Source organism: Phascolarctos cinereus, unplaced genomic scaffold (genome assembly GCF_003287225.1).
Source record: "Phascolarctos cinereus isolate Bilbo 61053 unplaced genomic scaffold, phaCin_HiC Scaffold_4;HRSCAF=312, whole genome shotgun sequence".
In the NCBI taxonomy this organism is placed as follows: Eukaryota; Metazoa; Chordata; class Mammalia; order Diprotodontia; family Phascolarctidae; genus Phascolarctos; species Phascolarctos cinereus.
In genome coordinates this window covers 283,410,793-283,425,192 of record NW_027555847.1, presented here as the reverse complement: position 1 = coordinate 283,425,192, position 14,400 = coordinate 283,410,793, and the positions used below count along the sequence as shown (strand labels likewise).

Sequence of the window (14,400 nt, the reverse complement as noted above, 5' to 3'; positions counted from 1 at the left end):
TAGTTTTTATCAAGTAATAACTGTACTCTTTGGGTCTATTGACAACTATATTACTGTGTTTGTTTTCTTCTGCATGCTGTATATCTAATCTATTCCACTTATTGTTTTCTCTTTTTTTTAAACAAATCAAATCATTTTATAATTATTGCTTAAAAATACTTTGAGATCTGGTACTGATAGATCTCTCTCCTTACCATGTTTTTTCATGATCAATTACTTTTGAGATTCTCAACGTTTTGTTTCTACAGATGAATTTAATATTATTTTTTCTTGTTCTGTGAAGTAATCCTTTAGTAGCTTCAATGGTATGATAAAAATAGAATTGTGATTTTTAATATGTTGACTCAGCCTAGCCAAGGATAATTAATATTTTTTCTTTAATTTAGACTGTCCATATTTCTATAAAGTGTTTTGTAGATTGATACTCTTTTTTACTCTAAGCAAAATATATGTTTGTTATTAAGTAAATAAGATTTCAGAAGTATTTTATTTTAAGTTAATGAGTATTTTGATATCACAGTTCTTAATTACATGTAAAAATGTACCCGAGTTCTACACATATTGTGATCAGTTAAGCAAAACTTTTTTTCCCTCTCTGGCAGTGGTGGGTAGGGAGTGTTAGCATTCCTTTGAAATCTTTCAGATCACTGATGTTTTGGAGTTTACCGCAGTAACAGACTTGATATGCTGCTCAATTTTAAGTGCTTTTACCTTTTAAATTGTCAGTAAAGTTTCATTCTTTACTTAGATGCCAGCCCCTAAACGAGGAGAAATAGTAAGACAGATTGGCGAAGCCTTGCGACAGAAGATCCAAATCTTAGGAAACTTGGTAAGGTATTTTAAAAATAAATGTGCCTTAAAAAAAAAACAAAACCCAAACAACCAACCTACAGCTGTGCTGTGTTCCTATTTTATGTAAGAGTGATTTTTAAAAGCCAAACAAATCATAATTTTAAAGTGGACTTTATGGTTCGGAGAGTAACAAAATAGGTAGGGAAACATAAAATAGAATTTTTTGATCTTTTGAAATTGATTCTACAGAAATAAAACTTGATTTCTTGCCTACTGATATACTCATTATAAATAAATAAGGAAAAAAGCATTTAAGTTGAATGTATTAGAACTTGCTGTTATTAGCTATAACACAAGATTTGATATAAAGTGGGTCTATTTTGAATTTCATTCAAGTGTACTTTTAAAAACGGAAAAACAACTACCTCATTAAAAGACGTTCTCATTCTAAAAGAATTCATTGGCATGAATCTAGAAGAAATGGAAGTTCATTTAGTGATTTTTTTTTGTTTTTGGTCTTTCAGACCTCTCACCTTTCTGTTGCACTTCTATATACTTAATATTTGTATTGTTTTATCTTATAGTTATCTATGTATATGTTATTTCCTTGCTAGATTATGTGGTCCATTTGGGTAGGAACTAGACCCTAATATATACTTATACTTACTAGACCAGAAGTGGGGAACCTGTGGCCTCAAGGCCACATGTGGCGCTCTTGGTCCTCAAGTGTGGCGCTTTGACTGAGTCTAAACGTCACAGAACAAATCCTGTTGGATTTGCATGTTCCCCACCCCTGCATTGTATTAGACCCTAATGTATACCTCTTCCTAATCCATAATGCTATGCCTTAGGGATGTTTAATAGGTGCTTGTAAGTATTTGGTAAACTTTCCTCTGTCTCTCAATATTCAAGTCTTTTACAAGATCCTGCAAAAAGGTTTCATAATCTTGCCTTTCTTGTCTTTCTTCTGTTTCTACTTCATTCCATTTTATAGTATCCTTGCCTAATATGTGATTGCTTTCTCTTTTCTAGGTGGTGTTTTAAAAAAATTAAACCTATGAAGTTTGAAAGATTCATTTATGTTTTAAAATTTTAAAATTAATATATATATACATATTTTTATTTTCAGGTCTCTTTGGAGATGGGAAAAATCTTAGTGGAAGGTGTTGGAGAAGTTCAGGAGTATGTGGATATCTGTGACTATGCTGTTGGTTTATCACGAATGATTGGAGGACCCATCTTGCCTTCAGAAAGTAAGCAAGTAAAAAGCTGTCACGATAAAATTTACTAACTACAATCATACATTTTTTCCAGTAAAATCATCAGGTTAACAAATAAATTGAGTTACTTGGGAAGATACAGAGTTACCAGAAATTTTCTAGATACCATTATATTTGAACGTATAATTAATCTGCTTGTTAAAAAGGATGGAGAAAACTCTTCATGTGTAGTTAGCATATGCTTAACTACATATTTATCAGCTGGACTCTGTTATTTAATAGTTAATTAATTCTCTCCATTTTAGAACATGTGTGTTTAAAAATTTTGATCTGGAAAATTAGAAAGTACATCTACTGCTGCTGTGATGTCCTGCGAAGAAGCAAACACTTTAGGTTACTGCCTCCTGAATTTTAAGAAAATACCAGGTTAGCACAAAGGTTTTTATTTTATTTTATTTTTCAGTAAAAAATGCTGACTTTGTGCTAGGCAGAGGGGATATAAAGGTGAAATAGTTTCTGCTTTTAAGAAGGTTACATTCTATTGGCAAAACATGTACATATTATACATACAGAATAAATACAATGTAGTATTAAAGAAAAAACTTTAATATTATACTCTTCATTTTAGACATCTGTGGAACAATTATATCTTATTATTCTAATATAAGTATTATTCTACTTGGAGAGAGAAATGTGAGTTCTTTCATGCTCTAACATGACATTTGAAGCAACATTTTTTTGAATCTTGAATAGAGCACAATTCGTATTATTGTATAGAATACAGTTTAAGGGTAGTAGATTTTTATCTACTAGAGTAGTAGTCGTTGAAATCTTTCGTGAAAGCCCCTGAAGAATTATCCTGCTAAAACAACTCCTTTTCTGACCTTTCACTTCAAAGCCTCTCCACTGACTAGTCATTCCTGCCCGAAGTAATCAAAAAAACTTCCTCTCACTCATCAATATTTTAATTTTTTAGGAGTGGGGGAAGAGTATACTATCATTAGGTGGGTCATTACTCTGATGCCTTCAGAGGAAAGCAACAATATAAACTTAATGGAAGATATTTCTTGGTCTGTGTCTGGTTACCACCTGTAATCCATTTTTTTGGGCTTTAGCTTTTCTTCTAGAGCTTTTATAACTTTCCTAAGAGAAAGTGATTAGGTTTAAGAAAAAGGATGGAGGTCATCAGTGGAGGAGGGCATTGCTTCCTGAGAAGTTTAAGTACTCATAACATTTCCTTATTTAGACTGCAGAAATATTTATTCCTTAATGTTTCAATTCAAATGGGGTTATGCTTCCACAGTAGTTAGGGAGGTTGTGCCCTTGCAGTTGGAGGGAATCATGTAAAGCTTTCTTTACAGTGGTTATTAATATGGGGTCTTTATTCTTTTCATTCAGGACCTGGCCATGCCCTCATTGAACAGTGGAATCCTTTGGGCTTAGTTGGAATCATCACTGCATTCAACTTCCCAGTGGCTGTGTATGGCTGGAATAATGCCATTGCTCTGATTTGTGGGAATGTCTGCCTTTGGTAGGACTTTTTCATTTTCTTTTTTTTTAAATGATTTCAAATATGCAGGTTATGACATTGTCTGCATGTTTATGTTTTGTTTATATTTATATTTTAAGTGTCTTATTTTATCTGTGCTTGATTTCACCCCTACTGATTTTACCCTAAACTTCCTTTTTGCATTCTCTTTCATATGTAGCACAGTGCTAGTACATTTGGATATCACAATTGTGAAGGTGTTGAGAAATCAATATACAAAGTAACTAAGGGAGGGAAAAATGCCAGAGGTTTAATAAAAAAGTTTTAGATTTTATTAATACTGAAAAAAGCGGCCAAGAACACCAGCTACCGACGTGTGTGTTTATTGTCCAGTCTCTATAAAATCTCTGATATTCATCTATACACAAATCAAGGGCTTCCTCTTTGAGGGGATTAGTAGGGAAAAGCAGGTTTTGTAAGCAGTATTAAAGAGTAGAAAGCACTCTAATATTGGATAACACATTTACCTTTTTGTAGTTGATTGAAAGATGTAGAGAATGTAAGATGTCACTGTGCCTGCTGTTTGGTGATTATGAAAAGGCACTTGAGAGGCAGAGCCAAGATAGCAGAGTGGTAGAAAGCATTACAGCTGAGTTCCCTCCCCATAAAACTTCTTCAGACAGATTTAGAAAATGCTTCAGACTGAATCCTGATGGAGTATTCCACAAAGAATCATAATGAGTCATTTGTTTGGCCCCACTCAGTATAGGGAATCAGATGAAGAAGGCTACAGACACTGAGGATGGAGTCTGGACAGGAGCATATGTGCAAGCACTCCAGTGTGTATTAGGGCAAGAGGAGGTTCCCAGATCCACACAGGGCACCCCTAGACACATACTAGGATACTGCTATGGGGACGTTTGTGAACTGGTAGTCTGGCTGCCCACTACTCAGTTCCAGGTCACAGATCTAGGATGGATGGAGAAAAGAATCAGCATCCGGTTGTGGTCTTCCCAGGTAGGGAGGCCCTGGGAAGTGAACCAAGAAAGAAAGTTCAGAAGCCATTAGCAGCAGTGTGGCTCAGAGCCCAGGTACACCAAGTGTAGAACAGGATGTCATTTCCAACGTCTAGCTCAGATTACAGAGGAGGAATCAGGGCAGGAGTCCCAGACCAAAGGGGAACCTACAATTCTGCCACTCTGAACCAAACCTATCTGGCTGATAGGGACTATCTAGCAGCAGTCTATTCTTGTTCAGACCCAAACTCAGGTCAAGTGACCTTACAGAGTTAGATCGGGGGGCAGTAATAAGACCATTCTGGGAGCACTGAAAGTTTGCAGGTCCCTAGATTGAAGTGTCCCTGAGATCCTGGAAATAATACAAGAAAGCAATAATAGCACTAGTCTAGACCTTCCCTTCAGAAGTGCCGAAGAGCCTAGACCTAAAGATCAAGTCTGAAGTCAGGAAGTAGGCTGAAAAAATGAGCAAAGAAAAAGAATCCCACCATAGGAGAGCTGTCATGGTGGCAGAGAAGCTCAAGACACAAACTCAGAAGATGAGAATGACTCCAAAACATACAAGCAGAGTCTCAGAGAAAAACACAACTTGGACACAACTTTAACTTGAATTCTAGAAGAGATGAAATGAGTTAAAAAATGTTTTTATAAATGAAAATACTTGAGAAAAAAATTGGATAACAGATGAGAGCTATGGAAGAAAGAGTTGGAAAGGAAATTAAGAGCTTAACACGAGACAAACTTTGCACAAACAAAAGCTTGAAAATCATAATGGACCAGATAGAAGCCAATGATTCCATAAGGTAAGAATAAATAGAAAAACAAGTAAAAAACTGGAACATAAGGAAGAAAATAGAATATATCTTATAGCAAAAACAACTGACCTAGAAAACAGATTGAGGAGAAAAAAAATGAGTTATTAGACCATCTGAATGCCAAAAAAAATAGCTTAAACATCTTACTTCAAGAAATCTTAAAAGAGGGGCAGCTAGGTGGTGCAGTGGATAGAGCACCAGCCCTGAAGTCAGGAGGACCTGAGTTCAAATCCAGCCTCAGACTAACCACTTGACACTTAACTAGCTGTGTGACCCTGGGTAAGTCACTTAACCCCAATTGCCTAAAAAAAACCCCCAAAAAACCAACAAAAAAAAAGAAATCTTAAAAGGAAACTGCCCACATCTCTCAGAACCAGAGGGCAAAATGGAAATGGAAAGACTCCACTGTCATCTCCTGAAGAAATCACCAAATTAAAACTTCCAGGAATGTCATATCCCCAAATCCAGAGCTTCTAAGTTAAAGAAAAAAATACTGTAAACAGCCAGAAAAGAAGAATTCATGATTTAGCAGCCCCTACTATAAAGGAGTGGAGAACTTGAAGTATAGTATTCCAGAAGGCAAAGTATGTGTAATTAGAACAAAAAGTAACTTACCTAACAAAACTGGGGCTGATACTACTTGGGGAAAAATAAACTTTTAATAAAATAGAGGACTTCTAAGAATTCTTGATGAAAAGACTAGGTAAAACATGACAATGAAGAGAAATATAAAAAGGTAAACATGAGTAAACAATGATAAAGGGCTAAACAAAGATAAAGTGTTTATGTTCGAATGTGGGAAGAGGGATATACATGTCCTCTCTGAACTCTACCATCAGTGGTCATAAACGAAGTTCAATTACACAAGGCCAGGGAAGAGAGGAAAAGAGGAATACAACTGGGTAGGAAGAAAATGAGAGGTTAGGAAAAAATTGTCTCACATGATCAGAATATGCAAATAGAAAGCTGTATAAAAACCTGAACCTCACTCTCATCTGAACAGATCAAAGGAGGGAAAAATGTACCTACACATCTGAGTATATAAATACATTTTATTAAACAGGAAAATAGGAGGGAAAGGAGGGAAGAAGTAAGGGGGAATGTAGAGGGTAGTTTAAACCTGTATAAAAATTTTATGACTCCTTTCAAGGTAGCAAAGAATAGTAATCTTAGGGGGTGACCATAAATTTGGGAATAGGTAAATTATGGTATACAAATGTTATGTAATACTATTAAGCGAATTCTTATCATGTAATGACCAACCATGATTCCTGGTGTCTATTTGTGAAACATGTTATCTACCTTCTGATTAGAGAAGTGAAGGAATTGGAATAAGACAGTTTTTTTTTTTGGACTTGGCAAATGTAGAAAATTACCTTGATTGATCATGTTTATAGTGGGTTTTGTTTTTCTTGTGGAGAGAAGGTTCTGGTAAGAGAGTGTAAAGGTAGATTTTGGTTGATTAAAATATTTTTCAAAAAATAAAGGAAGACAAGGCACTGGATTTGGTAGAGCAGAACTCTACCTTAAAGGCTCACTTCTGACAAGATAACCTCTATAACATCAATCATTCAAAATTCCTTGAAGTTATAACAAAAGAAAGAACCCTATTAACACTATTAAAATCAATTATGTTGACAGGGATTCTCAAGTCACAAACCCCAAAAAGAGTGCCTCTGAAACACCTATAAGCAAATCTACAATGAAAAACATAGATTGGAAACAGGCTTAACTAGAATTTCTGGAAGAGGTGAAGCAAAAGGTTTTTTTTTTAAATGAAGGCTCTAGAGGAAAAAGTTAGAAAAGAAATAAAAATTATGGAAGGAAGAATTTGAAAGGGATTTTTGGCATAAGAGGTATAAAACCTTGGCCCAGCCACAAGCTCTGTAAAAATTAAAATGGACCAAATAGAAGCCAGTGACTCCATATAACAACAGAAAATACTAAAATAAAGTCAAAAGCCTAAAAAAGCAGAAGAAAACATAAGGCATCTTACTGCAAAAACAACTGGCAGGAAAATATCAAGGAAGAGATATTTAAAGACATCATAAAAGGAAGCTGCTCATATTTTCTAGAACCAGAGGACAAAATGAAACTAGAAAGAATCCAGTTGTCACTTCTTGAAAGAAACCCCAAAATGAAAATTCTCTTGAATATTGAAGCTAAGATCTGGAGCTCCTAGGTCAAAGTAAAAAAAAAAAGCTCCAAGTAGTCAGAAATAAAGAATTTAAGTACGTTCAATTCTTCTATAAATGCTTGTTTTGAAAACAGGCAGATTTGTTCAACAGGATTGATATATTAGGGAACACTAATTTCCCATTTACTTATTTGTGATTTCATTCTCAAGAAACAGTTCAAAGTAATTCACCAGCTACAGCCTTTCTGAGGCCTACTTCCACAAACCAACTTCAGGTCTTTTTCAAGGTAAAGTGCCATATTTATAGTGTATCTTCTGGTGCAGTAGGAGCTGTGGGCAAAGGAAAGTTGGTCTGAACCCATGAACTCCCCACCCTTTCAATTATTACTATCAATTAGTTTGTACATTAAGGATTAAAAATAATAATAGTACTTTTATTTTCATTCAGCCCCAACTCTTTATTTTATAGAAGGAAAAAGGTCTAGGGAAGTTAAGACCTTGCCAATGGTCAATAACTCACTTTGATAGTATTCTCTGAAAGAATTTAGTCAAATAAGGAATTACCAAAATAATTGACACTGAACTGCTATTTCTAGTTGCGCACCGAGAAGTGATTTTTTTTTTCTGTAACTGTTACTTGTATTCAAAGATTGTCTTTACATATAAAAGCAAGACAGTTTTCCATGAAAACCTAGGAAGAACTAGAACCTGCCTATCAATTCTTACCGATTTAACCATCTTACTTATTCTTAGAGTAGTCTCATGTGGAAAACTAAAGTAAATCTGCCTCCCTTAGCCTTCTCAGGTGTGTTTTGGGAACAAGAAATCTGTGAAGATTTCCTTTTAATCAAGATTATACCAGCAAGGCCAGAATAAGTCACCTTGGAAACTATTAGCCAGACATGGGAGCTGAATTGAAGGTGATGGTTGTTTCTAAGTTAGAATACTTATAAACTTTTGGAGGAACATTAAGAGCTTAAGTCTAGCAGCAAATTCCTAATTTGGTCACTAATTTAATTTATTTTCATTTAAAAATAACTTTGGAAGTGACTTGCTTCTCATGAATGACTTCATTTTTGTTTTTTATAGCAAATGACTGAAAAAAATTAAATTTCTTCCTTCTGTTTTTCTACAGGAAAGGAGCACCAACGACTCCGCTCATTAGTGTAGCTGTCACAAGGTAAGTGTATATGTGTGATGTAAATTTCTTTTGGTGGTGCTTTTTTTTTTTTGCGCTAGGCAGTGGGGTTAAGTCACACAGCTAGTAAGTGTTATGTGTCTGAGGCCAGATTTGGACTCAGTCCTCCTGAATCCAGGGCCAGTGCTCTATCCACTGTGCCACCTAGCTGCCCCTTGGCTATACTTTGTATTCTTTTCCTACCACCTTCAGTGCCTAGTTACTAAGTATGTTTCTTTGCATCCATGGATAACCTAATGATAAACTGCACTTTTCCTGAAGTACTGAAGTATAGATCTGAACATTGTTCTCTCCCCACCACCCCTTTGCCTTTATTCCCCTTCCCCAATAAACTTCAGTGGCTCCCTGTCGTCTTCAGAATCAAATACACAATACTCTGGCATTAAAAGCCTTTCATAACTTAGCCCCTTCTTACCTTCTCAGTTTTCTTATGCCTTATTCCCTGCCATGTACTCTTTGATTGGTTGACACTGGCCTTCTGGCTGTTCCATGAATAAGACCTTCCCATCTCTAGGCTTCCATCATTTTCTCTGGCTCTTCTCCATGCTTGGGATATTCTCTCTCCTCAAATCTGCCTTCTGACTTCCTGGCTCTCTTTAAGGGTCAACTAAAATCTCATCTTTTTCTGGAAGCCTCCCACTTTTCTGAATTCTAATGCCTTTTCTCTACTAATTATATCCTATTTATTCTGTATATATCTTGCTTTGTATACATTTGTTTGCATGTTATCTCCCTTGTTAGATTGTAAGCTTCTTGAGGTCGGGGCTATCTTTTGCCTTTTTGTATCCCCGTGCTCATCACAGTGCCTGTAAACACATAGTAGGTGTTTAATAAATGCTTATTGATTGATTGAACTTTGATTTGATCCAGACCACAGAAATATGATAGGTACTGGGTTTCAAATCTAATGTTGATAGGCTACTTATCTAAATATGAGCTTAGTCTGTGGATGTCATTGTCTAAAACTGTAAACTTGGGATTCTGCAAAAATCCATAAATGAGTTTAAACTACCCTTTGTTAATTGCAAAATAAATGGCTCTCATATGAGAAAGTGTTTCCTAAATGCAGGGGCTACTTAAGTAGTATTTGCTTACATGATTGAAAATGGAATGTGAATGATAAAGAGAAAAATCCAGTGCTTTTGAAGATAAAATTTTAACTTATAATACTTTTTGTTATTTGTGTGGGACAGAGACCACCTACGCAAATTAAAACCAGAGTCTTGACAAAAGTTTGCAAAAAGGAGAAATCTCTTTATTGACTTTTTCAAGAAAGGACACTCCCAGGCTGCCTAAGCTGGCATCAGCCCAAGAGTGCGAGAGTGTTTGTTTAAAGCAAGGATATATAGACCCTAACACAGCAGCCCACCCTAACCCCCTTCCCATCGGCTCATTGGCTGAGCCTCAGGTGTACAGTCTATTCACGTAAAAACTACCCCAGCAACAGAGAGGACAAAGAGGTATAGAAATTACAGTCTCGGCAATCTTTTACCCAAGGTCATATAACTAAGTAGAGGATGAGATAGACAGGATGTTCTTACGGCTCAGGAATGTCTGCTAACACTATCTAAGAAAAGGGAGGGAGAAAGAAAGGGGAGGGGGTCTTGTGTTCTGAGGGGTCTTCACTTAGTGCTGGTATGCATGTACCACTCATTATTTAAGACACAAGCTCTTGGAAAAGCAAAATGAACTAGGTAACTATCAGTCACTTAATTCTCCATGTCATATATCCTAGCATGTAATTTTGAGTTAGAGAACTTGAGTTAAAAAGCTAGTTATGCTTACTTGCTGTGTGACCTTGAGATAGTACGTTAAATTGCTACATAATTTATTCTTCCTAAAAATGAAGGAGTTGTATTAGATGATCTTTAATGTTTCTTCTAATTCTAAATTCTATGATTTTGTATTGTGTTTATAGGGGGTGAAGAGGTTTCGATATCTTGGGTGTTTGGTTACAAAGACAGTGTCAGGAATTAATTATTCCTTAGGCCGAAGTATTAGTATTAGAGCAACTAGATTTTTTTTTAATTTAAAATTAAAAAATTTTTTTTGATTTTTGGTGAGGCAGTTGGGGTTAAGTGACTTGCCCAGGGTCATAGAGCTAGTAAGTGTCAAGTGTCTGAGGCCAGATTTGAATTCAGGTCCTCCTGACTCCAAGGCTGAAGCTCTATCCACTGCGCCATCTACCTGCCCCTTTAAATTTTTTAAATTTTTAAATTTTTAAAATTTTTGACAACTCTAATTCTTTTTTTTAATGTATTGATTAAGTATTTTATTTTTTTATTTTTTTTTCATATGCTTTTGAGTTGAAAATTTTTTCTCCCTTTTTCTCCCCCCCCCAAGACGGCGCACAATCTGACATAGGCTTTACATTTACATACCCATTAAACATATTTTCACATTAGTGAAGTTGTAAGTAAAAATTAAAACCAATAGGGGGAACCATCAGAAAGATGAAACAAAACTCAACTGAAGGTAAAAATAAGTGAGAGCGATTCGACTTCCATAGTTCTTTCTTTGGATGTGGACAGCATTTTCCATCCCGAGGCCTCTGGAGATGTCTTAGATCCTCATAATGCTGAGAAGGGTTCAGTTTAACATTCTTAGTCATTGCATAACGTGGCTGCTATTGTATACAAAGTCCTCTTGGTTCTGCTCACTTCACTCAGCATCAGACCATATAAGTCTTTCCAGGTTTTTCTGAAGTCAGCCTGTTCATCATTTCTTATAGCACAATAGTATTCCATTACATTCATATACCACAACTTGCTCAGCCATTCCCCAATTGATGGGCATCCTCTCAATTTCCAATTCTTTGCCACCACAAAAAGAGCTGCTATGAATATTTTTGTACATGTGGGTCCTTTTCCCATTTGTTTGATCTCTTTGGGATATAGCCCTAGAAGTGCTATTGCTGGATCAAAGGGTATGCACATTTTTGTAGCCCTTTGGGCATAGTTCCAAATTGTTCTCCAAAATGGTTGGATCATTTCACAACTCCACCAACAATGTATTAGCATTCCAATTTTCCCACATCCTCTCCAACATTTATCATTTTCCTGTTTTGTCATGTTGGCCAATCTGATAGGTGTGATGTGGTACCTCAGAGTTGTTTTGATTTGCATTTCTCTAATCAATAATGATTTAGAGCATTTTTTCATATGACTATAGATGGCTTTAATTTCTTCATCTGAGAACTGCCTGTTCATATCCTTTGACCATTTATCAATTGGGGAATGGCTTGTGTTCTTATAAATTTGTCTTAATTCTCTATATATTTTAGAAATGAGGCCTTTATCAGAAAGACTGGTTGTAAAAATTCTTTCCCAATTTTCTACCTTCCTTCTAATCTTAGTTGCATTGGCTTTGTTTGTGCAAAAACTTTTCAATTTAATGTAATCAAAATTATCCATTTTGCTTTTCATAATGTTCTCTATCTCCTGTTTGGTCATGAATTCTTCTGTTCTCCATAGATCTGATAGGTAAACTATTCCTTGTTCTCCCAGTTTACTTATGGTATCAGCCTTTATATCTAAGTCCTGAACCCATTTTGACTTTATTTTGGTATATGGTGTGAGATTTGGGTCTATGCCTAGTTTCTGCCATACTCTTTTCCAGTTTTCCCAGCAGTTTTTTTCAAAGAGTGGGTTCTTATCCCAGAAGCTGGGGTCTTTGGGTTTATCAAATAATAGATTACTATAGTCATTGACTACTGTGTCTTGCATATTTAACCTGTTCCACTGATCCACGGTCCCTATTTCTTAGCCAGTACCAAGCAGTTTTGATGACTGCTGCTTTATAATACAATTTAAGATCTGGAATTGCTAGGCCACCTTCCCCTGCATTTCTTTTCATTAGTTCCTTTGATATTCTGGGCCTTTTGTTTTTCCAAATGAATCTTGTTATTATTTTTTCTAACTCTATAAAATAATTTTTTGGTAGTTTGATTGGTATGGCACTGAATAAGTAAATTAGCTTAGGTAGGACTGTCATTTTTATTATATTAGCTAGGCCTACCCATGAGCAACTGATGTTTTTTCAGTTATTTAGATCTGATTTTATTTGTGTGAAAAGTGTTTTGTAATTGTGTTCATAGAGTTCCTGGGTTTGGACAACTCTAATTCTTGAGATCTGGAAGTTTGGAAATTTTTTTCAGGTTATGGTGAGATCTTTTTACTTAGGGATTTGTTGCTGTCAGAAGATGTTTCACAGGGATGAGTTAAGGAATAGAAACTAGAAGGGAAAGTAGCATGGATTAGTGAGTTCGGATGAAAGAGCAGAGATCTGTAGAAAATGAGTTGATGATTCTAGTCCCAGAGAAATGTCAAGGAAAACAAATATAAACATTTGAAACAACATTTTGGGTAAAGATTAGGTAGGAGTTTGGGGAAGCTTGACCTTTCTTTTAAAAAACTGTTTCAGAAGCTTACTTACTAATACATCTTTTTCTTTAGGATAGTGGCCAAAGTTTTGGAAGACAACAATTTACCTGGTGCAATCTGTTCCATGACATGTGGTGGTGCTGATATTGGGTATGTTAGTTCTTCCTTCAATGAGAAGGTGACCTAAGGAATATCGTGCTGTGTAAGGAAAAATGTCCTAACTTTTAAAGATGTCGCAGAGTAGAATGGGTTACTTAAGGAACTTATGTGTTCTTCATTACTAAAGGTCTTCAAGCAAAGGCAGGATAACCACTTGTTAAAAATTTTATAGAACAAATTCTTGTTTCAGATGACATCCAAGTGTCCCTTAATTCTCAGATTCTGAAAGGTGATCCTAGGAAATCAAATGTGTTTCCCAAGAAAAAATGAAGCCATGACAATAGATTGTTGAAATGTCGTATTTTTGGTATATTATGGAGTAAATAGGATTTTATGAACTATCTGTGTAACCAAACCTCTATTTCTAACATTGTTTCTATAGGAAAATGCGTTTTAAACTCCAAGTAACCACCTTATAACTTTGGGAACATATTACTTTAAACTGTTATAGGAACTGGGTTCATCCTTTGTTCTGATGGAGTTAGGACCATTGATACAGTGAGGAGTATAAGAAATTGACTCAGATGTCCAAAACTTTTGATGTAGAGAGTTCACTTGCTAGGCATATGTCCACAAAAGGCCAAAGACAAAAAGTTTCCATTTACACTAAAATATGTACAGCAACATTTTTGTGGTAGGTAAGAAATTGAAATGAAGAAAGGAAATGGATAAAGAAATTGTGGTACATGAATGTAAAGCAATATTACTGGATATATGATGGGCGTAGAGATATCTAGGAAGACTTATAAACACCAATTCATGTGACCTCATTTTATTTAAGGAGACATATTTCTGTATCTATTTTTAAATAAATGCAGTTGAAAATATCCGTATCCCTTGAGCCAGAAATTCTACTGCCAGGCATTTAACACAAATAAGCCAATGACAAAATAAAGGCTATATATACACTAATATATTTATAGCAGCAGAGAAACAAACTAGATGCTGACCAGTAGAGGAATGGCTAAAAAATTATGGCATATGAATGTTATGGAATATTGCTGTGTTTTAAGAAGTTAAGAATATAATGAATACAAGGAATCATGGAAAACATAGGAATTAATGAGTAAAAAGGTAAGCAGAACCAGAATAAAGTTCTTCAAAATGATTACAACAATATTTTTAAAAAATTTTATTATTTTGATTTATGAACAATCACTTCCATATGCTTTTGAGTTTAAAATTTTTTTCC

At 35.3% G+C, this 14,400-nt stretch overlaps 1 protein-coding gene across 3 annotated transcripts in view; it reads left to right on the top strand.

Annotated features, from left to right (window-relative positions):
- ALDH7A1 (aldehyde dehydrogenase 7 family member A1) overlaps positions 1–14,400 on the top strand; it is a 40,218-nt gene that overhangs the window by 9,496 nt on the left and 16,322 nt on the right. For all 3 annotated transcript variants that reach the window (XM_021009654.2, XM_078153098.1, XM_021009651.2), the window contains 5 exons: positions 749–829; positions 1,922–2,045; positions 3,411–3,543; positions 8,605–8,649; positions 13,122–13,199. In XM_021009654.2, the coding sequence (XP_020865313.1) occupies positions 749–829; positions 1,922–2,045; positions 3,411–3,543; positions 8,605–8,649; positions 13,122–13,199 (461 nt within the window). The remainder of the gene's footprint in view (positions 1–748; positions 830–1,921; positions 2,046–3,410; positions 3,544–8,604; positions 8,650–13,121; positions 13,200–14,400) is intronic.